The 11,591-nt window shown below is 40.5% G+C and overlaps 1 protein-coding gene across 1 annotated transcript; it reads right to left on the minus strand.

The window, feature by feature from the left end:
• Positions 1 to 9,157: 9,157 nt before the first annotated feature.
• On the minus strand, positions 9,158 to 10,090 carry LOC126072075 (olfactory receptor 7E24-like). Its single transcript, XM_049876745.1, has one exon. It carries the CDS (start codon positions 10,085 to 10,087, stop codon positions 9,158 to 9,160), a length of 930 nt encoding a protein of 309 aa, XP_049732702.1. The 5' UTR covers positions 10,088 to 10,090.
• Positions 10,091 to 11,591: the final 1,501 nt, after the last annotated feature.

Genomic DNA, 11,591 nt, shown 5'->3' on the forward strand with positions numbered 1-11,591 from the left:
TTTGAAGTGAGTCACTAAGTCCTGCCCACACAGGGCATGAAAACTGCACCAGGGCGTGAAAATTAGGAGGGAACTGCACCAGGGCATGAAAACTAGGAGTTGTGTGTCATTAGGAGAGTCTTAGATGCTACCCACCACATAGACCTTGCGTTTTATCAGGTGGTTGGACTCTGAGCCCAGCAAAGTATCCAACCTGTTATAAACCACCTTCTAAAAAAAAAATAAAAATTCCCTGTGAAAGAACTGGAATATGGGCAGATCTACCTCTACACTGGGTACTTCTGCACACAACACCATGCTGCGCCTGGCCGTGCAACTGTGATAAGCCTCCTTGGTTTATCTTATGTCAGCAGAGGCCCTCCATTGACGTCAAGTCATGCAGCAGCCTCTCTGTGACCAAAATCAACAAATATTTCCAGCAGCTTCTGATTTCTGCTTAACTAGAAAGGGCTCACTTCACTCCAGAATGTAATATTCCTTACATTTCCTTGTGTTCAGAACTCTTGACACCTTTAATAAAATGTGTTTTTGGCTTATCTAGCATTTTTTTTCTTCCCTAGTAGAAAAAATGGAATGATGGTGTGTTGCACCATTTACATGTTATCTATATGGCCACCTGGGTAAGGCTTCTGAGCTCTGAAGAACGCAGAGATTGGCTTGTCATTAGATGACCTAAAGAATACTTGGATATATACTCAGTGAAATTGAATATGGACAAAAGGGTGCTATTTACCTACGTGTGGATAAATGGCTGAGTGTAATTTTGGAGAAAACAAATGGTAGTCGTGTAGGGGTGGATTGGAGAGGGAGACGATAAATGTTGAGAGCTTTTAGCACCTTTGGACAGTGGAAAAATTTTAATTTTAAGCTTAGTGGAAAGAAGGGATCAGATTCTAGTCATTGCCAAAGCTGAGTGTAGAGGGTAGTCATTTGAACAGAACAAGGGAACACTGTGTGGTTTAATGTCAGGAAAGGTGTGCTTCAGGGCTGTATCCCTTTGCCATACTTATTCAATCTGCATGCTGAGAAAATAACTCAAGAAGCTGAATTATATGAAGAAGAACAGGACTTCAGAATTGGAGGAAGAATCATTAACAACCTGTGTTATGTAGAGGAAACAACCTTGCTGAAAGTGAAGAGGACTTCAAGCACTTACAGAGGAAGATCAAAGACCACAGCCTTCAATATGGATTACGCCTCCACATAAAGAAAACAGAAATCCTGACAACTGGGCCAATAAGCAATCTCATGATAAATGGAGAAAAGATTGAAGTTGTCAAGGATTTCATTTTACTTGGATCCACGATCAACACCCATGGAAACACCAGTCAAGAAATCAAAGGATGCATTGCATTGGGCAAATCTGCTGCAAGGACCTCTTTAAAGTGCTGAAAAGCAAAGATGTCACCTTGAAGACAAAAGCGTGCCTGACCCAAGCCATGGCGTTTTCAAAGGCCTCATATACATGTGAAACCTGGCGGATGAATCAAGAAGACTGAAAATGACTCGACGCCTTTGAATTGTGGTTTTGGCGCAGAATATTGAATATACCATGGACTGCCAAAAGAAGGAACAAACCTGTCTTGGAAGAAGTACAACCAGAATGCTCCTTAGAAGCAAGGATGGCAATACCACGGCTCACATACTTTACAGGTGTTATTAACAGGGATCAGTCCCTGCAGAAGGACATCATGCTTGGTAAAGAAGAGGGTCAGGAAAAAAGGAAGACCCACAAGAAGATGGATTGACACAGTGGCTTCAACAATGGATTTGAGGATAGCAATGATTCTGAGGATGGTGCAGGACTGGGCAATGTTTCCTTCTGTTGTGCATAGGATCTCAATGGGTTGCAACTGACTCAACAGCACCTAAGAAGAACAACAACATATCTATTTTAACCATTTCCTGTATTAAAGGCTCTTCATGATGTTCTCACTTTTCTTTTTCGAACCCTGACTGATAAATTGTATTTGGGGAATAAAGGTATTTGTGAAGTGTCTAAAATTGGCACATTACAAAGCATGCTCAAGAAAAGAAGTGGTTGTAAATGACATACCTTGGTCAAAGTTTGTACAAATGAGGATTATGGTGGTGATATATTTCCAACTTCTGTGGCTCTATTGGTGCTCCAGGGTCATTAATTCACCAAGTCATTATGAATAAATTGAATTTTATTTATTTTTCATTAGTCTAGGTTAGCAAAGCTTTATGTCTTCACCAAAGGAGTTTTCCTGCCTTTCCCTTTTAACAGCCTGATGAAGACTTGTTGTGTTACAATGTTTTTTTCCCTTTGAACTTTTTGTATCTTCTGGTATATGGGTGTTAAGGATGGAATATTTTCCCCAAAAAATGTATGTCAACTTGGGTAGTCCATGATTCTCAGTATAGTGTGATTGTCTCCCGTTTTGTCATCTGATGTGATTTTCTTATGTGTTATAAATCCTACTTCTATGATGTTGATGAGATAGGAGTAATGGTAGTTATTTTAATGAAGTAGGACTCAATCTACAAGATTTGGTTGTGTCTTAAGGCAATCTCTTTTGAGATATAAAAGAGAGTAGCAAGCAGAGAGACATGAGGACTGCTAACTACCAAGAAAGTAACACCAAGAGCAGAGCGCATCCTTTGAACTCAGGGTCCCTGTGCCTGAGAAACTCCTAGAGCAGGGGAAGATTGATGACACATTGCATTGGGCAAATCAGTTGCAAAAGACCTCTATAAAGTGTTGAAAAACAAAGATGTCACCTTGAAGACTAAGGTGTGCTGATCCAAGACATGGTGTTTTAATTGCCTCCTATGCATGTGAAAGCTGGACGATGAATAAGGAAGACCGAAGAAGAATTGATGTCTTTAAATTATGTGGATGAAGAATATTGAATATACCACGGGCTGCCAAAAGAACAAACAAATCTGTCTTGGAAAAAGTACAACCAGAATGTTCCTTAGAAGCAAGGATAGTAAGGCTACATCTCACATACTTTGGACATCTTGTCAGGAAGGATCAGTCTCTAGAAAAGGACATCATGCTTGGTAAAGTAGAAGGTCAGTGAACAAGAGGAAGACCCTCAATGAGATGGGTTGACAGAGTGGCTGCCACAATGGTCTTAAACATAACAAAGATTGTGAGAATGGTGCAGGACCGGGTGATGTTTCATTCTCTTTTACGTAGTGTTGCTATGAGTTGGAACTGACTCAATGGCACCTAACAACACCAACAACAACAGCAATATTTGGTAACTTGATCCTTCACCGAAATACCTCTGTGGACCTCATGGAGGCTGCATTCAAAATGTTGACCTGTGCTGCAGTCATCTCAAGGCTTGACTGGATGAGGATCTGATTCCCATGTCACTCAGGTTTCAGTTGGCAGGTTTGGTTCCTCATAGGATGTTGATCAGAGGCTTCCCTTAGCTTCTGACCACCTGGGACTCTCCATCATGCAGCTGGCAACATGGAATCTGGCTTTTATCAGAGTGAACTGGCAAGACAGCAGGATAGGGCTGGCAAGATGAAAGCCAGAATCTTTTCACATTCCATTGTTGGAAGTGGTATGCCAATAGTTTTCCAAATTGTACTTGATGGAAGCAATTAACTGAGTCTAGCACACACTCAAGAGGATGTTTATCCACAAGAGTGTGAATACAGGAGGTGGGGGTTGTTGGGAGAATGTTTGCACTCAGATAACATTCCCTGAAGAAATACAGGCACATAGCAGAATTCCTGCAAACACCACATTGCTACTTCTGTCCTTGCAATCAGAAGCTCCTCTGGTTAACACCAGCAGAGTCCTTCCATTAGGCCAGTCACAGCATGTGATATCTGCTTAACTACAGAGGGTTCACTTCACTCTAGAATGTAATTTTCCTTAGGTTTCTTTGTGTTCACAACCCCAATGTGCTTTGGTCTTATCTAGTTCCTTTCCCTAGTAGATAAAGTGGAATGATGATGTGTTGCACCTTTTACGGGTATAGATGTTCTGTTCTGAAGAACTTCAGCTTGACTTGTTATTATCTGATATGAAGAAAATATGAGCATATACCCAATGAAATTGAATATGGGCCAAAGAATGTTATTTACCTATGTGTGGGTAAATGGCTGGGGTAATTTTGGGGACACCAAATGGCAGATGTGTAGAGGTGGATTGGAGAGGTAGAGGATAAGCACTGAGATATTTTAGCTTCCTTGGACAGTGACAAAATTTTAATATTAACCATATCGGAAAGAGAGGATCAGATTCTAGAGTAATTGCCAAAGCTGAGTATAGAGGACAGGTGTATGAAAACCAAAGAAAGTTGTGTTCTTATGGCAAACAGTGAGGGGTGTGTGTGTGTGTGTGTGTGTGTGTGTTTTCCCCACTTCTCTTTCTTGGTGAGTATCCTTAAAGAAAAAAAAAAAAAAAAAAAAACCACATTCCTGGATTCCCTTTTTAGATGTCTAATTGAGAACCATCTACTGCTGGGAGCCAGGCTGCAAGGGTGGCCCCTCTGCACCCACTGCCCCCAGCATAAACATCAAAGAATCCCTGAAAAGTCAGGAGGAGCCAGGCTGCAAGGGCAGCCTCTCTGCACCCACTGCCCCCAGCATAAACATCAAAGAATCCCTGAAAAGTCAGGAGGAGCCAGGCTGCAAGGGCGGCCCCTCTGCACCCACTGCCCCCAGCATAAACATCGAAGAATTCCTGAAAAGTCAGGAATATCTCTGTCATCTGTGTTCTGTTTCTGTTTCATTTTCAGCCTGTGTATAGCAGAATGTATAAGCATAAAATTCCATTATAGATTTAGGGACCTTTGGAGGGGGGCGTCCTACTCATAATCCCCTGGTAAAATCCCGGGTAGGGACAGCCTGTGTGTTACCTGGGGATCAACATGAAGTTGTCTTAGGGGGAAAACGAATAGCTCAACTATGGAAAACAAAAACAGGATGGTGGAATCCTGGTATTTACCGAGGCCCTTTTGTGATTAAACCACCACCCACACATGATCCCATAAAAGTGGAAAAACAAAAGGCAGTGAGTTCTCTCAGCCAATTTCTCAGCCAATTACAGGTCAACCTTCTCGTCTACCCCGCTCACTGCTGCGCTTGACTGGTCTTTGGGTATAGAGATTGGGCTAATTGTCCTTGGCATAATCGTGGACAATATAATGTAACCCAAAGTGGCTGGACTTCAAGAACTTGGCCACCCTGGACAAGATGGACAAAGCCTATGTGGCAATGGTTTTGCAAAAAGATTAATTGTTATAAAAACTGTGGAAGGTATTGCAAGATTAAGCATAAGTGTAAAGCAGTATGAAGTCAATTGTTACTTTAAATCAACTAAACAAAAACTCATTGTATTTGTGTGCGCATGCAGAACTGTACTATGTGTCACTTGGAAAATTATGTCTCTGGGAAATGATGTTATACTGCCCCTTTGTTGATCATGCGATGTTATGCTTTTGTAAGCTTATGATATAAAAGACCATGTAAAAAATAAAGAGCAGAGGCTTCTTTTTCTGCAGAATGAAAATATAAGACACACTACCTCTCATTCTTTTTCGCCGAACTCTACCCCTCCTCTGGTAACCCTGTTCATTGCTGAGGCTGGCCCCCGGCAATCTACCCTCAATTTTTATCCCTCTGTTATTTATAGAACTTACCAAATCCTACCCTTTATTCCTATGAATCTTATTCTTACATATACAATTAAATTATGAATAACAGATCCCATCAAATGTTCATAATAACAAAAGCAAACCATAGATTTCTCCCTTCAGAAGTTCTTAAAGGTCTCTGGAAGGTACAATATTTTAGGGAGGAAGAAAAATACTGAGTGTATGGATGCCAAATTGTCTTCACCTTTTTTTAAAAAAAAATAGGATAATGAATAACTTATTCAACATTATAAAAATTAGAGATGGGAATAATCTCTGGTCTTAATGCAGTAGATTTTTATTATATATATAAATGATATCCATTCCCTGCCCTTGAACTTCTCAAGTTCTTGTTGTATAAAGATAAATTGTAATGGTCATCAGGCATCCAGGGTAAAGCACACACGGATTTCAAATTTATTTGAATGGCATCTGTGTTACAGTAGATGACAACAACAATGATATCTATATTTACTGAATTCTTACTATGCATGACATGCATTATCTGGTTAATCTTTACAGTGCTGTAAGATAAATAATATAGAAAATGAAGAATCAAAGGCCTTGAGAGTTAAATAACAATTCCATGTCCACACACCTAATGAGTTAGAGGAGCTAATGTGGAAAATCAGTTTCCCTGTAAAATCCATTAGTTGAACTTCTCTGTTGGTCTGTTCATATGGTGACTACATTAGTGTCCACTTATTGATCCACCACTATGCACAAAACACTGTTCTAATCAGTACTTTTGGTTACCTCCTCTTAACAACTCTCTCAGATGAGTGCTTTTGTTACCATAACTATAGAGATGAAGTTAAACAGAAAGATGTTTTATATTATAGCTAAAATCACAATTTGTAATATCAAGTTCTTTTTGAATTCTTGGAATGTACCCTAAAAATAAACTTTTCTAAAGTGATACTAAGGACTACAATTTGATGGGAATCTATCATTTGATCCAATTTTGTCAACACTATATTTAGTCATTACAATGGCCTTGGAAGAATAGCACTATTACTTGTAATTTGATGATGAGGACTCTGAAGTTCTGAATTGTCAAATGTGTTCAGTTTGTAAGCCAAGGTCTGGTTGGAAGTGTGCCATCAAATCCCACACCCTTTCTATTACCTGTGGCTCCTCTTCCATACCAAAGATATGTACATCCCTTTCTGACTGCCATTAGGAACCTCTACCATATTTCTTTCCAGTCGCATCCCCATTCATACCATTGATCGAATAGTATCACTCATTCTAAGATTTGAAAATTAAAGATGAAGAAGAAAATGTTACCTGTGAGGAGAGATTACAATGAGATATCAAACAGAAATAATACCTTGGACACATAAATTTCTTTTGGCTGTTCCTAGGTTTGCAGAACTGGATACGCAACCTAGTTCTTAGGGTAGATGGGACTCATAACTTCTCATTGTAGTTAACTTATCCAGAGAGTCAGAAAACTACTTTCCCAATTTTTAATAAGAGCTCTCTTTCCTCGAACTGGTATGGCCTCACCTTCCATCAAGTGCATTCCATTCTCTAGTATCAAAGTTTCTCATGAGGAAATTTTGTAGGTGATTTAACTCAGTGATAAAAGACATGGTAAATTCAGCTATTGAATGGGCAGGTTTTCAGAGCATTCCAAATTGCTCCCTTGGAATGTCTGAAGGACATTGCACACCCATATAATAGAACACAGAAAGAGCCCAAAGACAAGGATACATGGTAGCACAGGAAAGTCTTCATCAGTCTCTTACAAGTGAAAGGCAAGGGCTCCCCTCTCCTGAAGACATGACCCTCTGCTAATCTAGACTAATGAAAAATAAGATAAAATTTAATTTCTTCATAATGACTTGGTGAATTAATAATCATAGTGCACCAATAGAGCCACAGTAATTGGAATACGATACCATCACCTCTATCCTCATCTGTACAGCCTTGACCAGGACATGTCATTTGCAACCACCTTTTTTCCCTAAGCATGCTTTGTAATGTTTCAATTTTAAACACTTCATAAATACTTTTACTCCCCAAATACAATTTATTTGTCAGGATTCAATAAAAGAAGCAGTAACACCATGAAGAGCATTTCATACAGGAAACTGGTAAAATAGTTATACAAGGGCTAAAAGGCAAAAAGGAGCAATGCACAATAAACAGATAGTAACTATAGAAAAAAGCTTGTACACCAAGGTCTAAGGAACAAGAAATAAGAAAAGTGTCGAGCTTATTAGCGTGTAGTGACATTTAGTGATCACTATTGGAAGAGTGTAACAATAAAGCCGGAAGGAAAATCAAAACAATTATTTAAAGATCCTCCCCTCTCTGGCCCGAGCATCACAGAGTAAACTGCAGAGGATGAATCTGGAAAAGGGAGACAATAGCTTATCAACAAGCACACATGACTAACTTTATGGTGTGCAGGACAGTGGCAGTGGTGGTATATTAGTAAAATTCGCCCCTTCCATGTGGAAGACCAGGTCTGATTCCCAACCAATGTACCTCATGTGCAGCTACCACCTGTCAGTAGAGGCTTGCATATTGCTAAAATGCTGAACAGGTTTAGCAGAGATTTTAGACTAAGGTGGACTCGTAAGAAAGGCCTAGAGATCTACATCCAAAAATCAGTCAGGGAAAACCCTATGGATCACAATGGTCTGATCAACAATATTTCATGGAGGTGTTGCAGAACTGGGCAGCATTTTCTTCTGTTGTGCATGGGGTCACCACGTGTCAGGGAGCCAAATCAAGAGCAGATAACAACAACATGGTGTAGACAGAGAAGGTATGAGAAGAAATATCAGGAATATTGAGAAAAATCACCCACCTGCTGTTAGGGTAAGTTCTCTCATATCTTTCCCCTTGTGAGCCCTGATCACTCTGAGATCTTCAACATTTGCTCAGGAGGAGTAAAAGATCCAGAACAAAGTCGTCTTTGAAGGAAGAGTCTGAAAAGATGAGAAGTTCTCACTTTGGCTGCCCATTAAAACCACCTGTGGCGCTTTAAAAACCTCTTCCTAAAGCTGCATACTGTTCCAGTTGAATCAGAATCTGTAGTGGTGGAACCGGGACATCGATGTTCTTTCAGCTTCCCAGGTGATTCCATTATGAAGTCAAGGTTCAGGACCAGGCATATGCATGCTTATACATAATTTGCATATGCAGTTCTGTTAGATGCAAAAATAATCTGGGTAACAGATATGAAATATGATTAAGGATGAAGATTCTAAGTACATAAAAATAGAATTGTCCATTTTACCAGGAAGACAAAGGTCATAGGTGAGAAAATACAGAAAGCTCCATAGGTGTAATGGGAATTGATCATGCAGACTGATATATCCCAAAATACTCCTACTATCTCATAAAGATGTGACAAAGGAAGGAATGTTCACATAGGAGAACCTGAGAATGAAACCTATGAGAGCTACAAAAATTATGTAACCTAGAGCTAAGATTTATGGTTGCAAATGTTATATATTGCCATCTTTGCCAAACCACATGCAAAAAAATAAAACGGCAAAGCGTTGAGATTAGGCTTTTCTGCTAAGGATCCTCTTCAAGGGTCTCTTGATGTCCCCGTTCCTCAGGCTGTAGATGAAGGGGTTCAGCATGGGCGTGACCACAGTGTACATCACTGAAGCCACTGCACCCTTCCTGGTAGAAGATGAGACAACTGAACTGAGGTACACTCCAAGGCCTGTTCCATAAAATAAGCAAACGACTGACAGGTGAGAGCCACAGGTGGAAAAGGCTTTATACTTTCCACCTGAAGATGAGACTCTCAGAATGGAAAAAGCAATTCGAGTGTAAGAGAAAATGATCCCTGAGATTGGAATACCACCAAAGATGGCACCCAAACAATACAGTAATATGATATTGCTGGAGGTGTCAGAACATGCAAGGTTAAGGAGTTGAGGGGGGTCACAGAAGAAATGGGGAATTTCCACATCTGTGCAGAAGGTAAGTTGTGACACCATTGACATGTTCAGCTGGGAGTCCAAAAGGCTGATGAAAAAAGATACCAAAACTAGCAAGCCACAGAGGCGGGGGTTCATGATGACTGTGTAGTGCAGTGGGTGACAGATGGCCACAAACCGGTCATAAGCCATCACACTGAGGAGCAGACTGTCCAGACATATAAAGAGATAGAAAAAGGACACTTGTGTCAGGCAACCCGCATAGGTGATGGATTTGCTCCGTGTCTGGATGCTCACTAGCGTCTTTGGGACTGTGGTGGAAATGAAACCAATGTCAGCCAAGGACAGGTTGGAGAGGAAGAAGTACATGGGGGTGTGGAGATGGGAGTCAGAGGTGACAGCCAGGATGATGAGTAGGTTTCCAGCCACGGATATCAGGTACGTGGAAAGGAACAGCCCAAAGAGGAGAGGCTGCAGTTTTGGATCCCCAGAGAGGCCCAGGAGGAGGAATTCTGAGACACCTGTTAGATTCTGTGGCTCCATATACCTGAGAGAGTTTTTGGAAAAAGAAAAGAGGATTGTTAAAAGGAAACAAGTAAGCAGACACTCAGCGCTGTGTCTGTATTTGGAATTCAAGAAATTTGCAATAAAGCATGCAAATTCACAAGTATTCACACTCCCAGTAACTGCAGCAAAATTACCTGGTTGTAGCAAACCCCTCTACTGTACTTTTCGGAACTCTTTCCTCGTTGTTTACTCTGCTTTTCACCTGCTTCTGTACTCAACCTAGCTTTAGAGATTTGGGGCAAAAGAATGTTAGAATGGCAAGGATACTTTAAGATAACAAATTCATAGAAGGTGCAAAATATCCGTCCCCTGTATAAGAGAAACATATGCAATAAGAAATATCCTTCTTTTAAGGAAAAATTCATTTTAATTAAAGGACACTAGGAAGCACTTGCAGTCCCACATGGGGAAATGGTTCACACACCTGGCTGCTAACCAAAAGGTTGAAGTCCACCCACAGGTACCTCGGAAGAAAAGCCTGGTGATATGCCTCTGAAAAATCAGTCATTGAAAACCCAATGGAGCCCAGTTCTACCCTGACACACATAGTATCACCATAAGTCAGAATCTACTCAATGATGGGTTGTTCTTTTTGAGAAGTAGTCAAATGTAATTTATTTTATCTAAGTACTGTGCAATAAATTCCTTTGATATGGAATATTTATAAAACAACAAATAAGGGATGTTGCTGATGTTAGGTGCCATTGAGTTGGTTCCAACTCATAGCGACCCTAGAACAACAGAATGAAACACTGCCCAGTCCTGAGCCATCCTCACAATCGTTGTTATGCTTGAGCTCATTGGTATTAATCCACCTCGTTGAGTGTCTTCCTCTTTTCTGCTGACCTTGTACTCAGCCAAGCATGATGTCCTCCTCCAGGGAGTGATCCCTCCTGACAACAAGTCCGAAGTATGTAAGATGCAGTATTGCTATCCTTGCCTCTAAGGAGCATTCTGGCTGTACTTCCAAGACAGATTTGTTCGTTCTTTTGGCAGTCCATGGTATAGTCAATATTCTTCGCCAACACCACAATTCAAAGGCATCAATTCTTCTTTGGTCTTCCTTATTCATTGTCCAGCTTTCACATGCATATGATGCGATGGAAAATACCATGGCTTGGGTCAGGCGCACCTTAGTCTTCAGGGTGACCTCTTTGCTCTTCAACACTTTAAAGAGGTCCTTTGCAGCAGATTCACCCAATGCAATGCGTCTTTTGATTTCTTGACTGCTGCTTCCGTGGCTATTGACTGTGGATCCAAGTAAAATGAAATCCTTAACAACTTCAATCTTTTCTCCATTTATCATGATGTTGCTCATTGGTCCAGTTGTGGGGATTTTTGTTTTCTTTATGTTGAGGTGTAATCCATACTGAAGGCTGTGGTCTTTGATCTTTATTAGTAAGCGCTTCAAGTCCTCTTCACTTTCAGCAAGCAAGGTTGTGTCATCTCCATAATGCAGGTTGTTAATGAATCTTCCTTC

The sequence above is a fragment of the Elephas maximus genome, chromosome 3 (assembly GCF_024166365.1).
Source record: "Elephas maximus indicus isolate mEleMax1 chromosome 3, mEleMax1 primary haplotype, whole genome shotgun sequence".
NCBI lineage: Eukaryota > Metazoa > Chordata > Mammalia > Proboscidea > Elephantidae > Elephas > Elephas maximus.

Bases quoted from the DNA above. Each gene is read 5' to 3' on its own strand.
- LOC126072075 (XM_049876745.1), bottom strand. From the start codon at position 10,087: ATGGAGCCACAGAATCTAACAGGTGTCTCAGAATTCCTCCTCCTGGGC.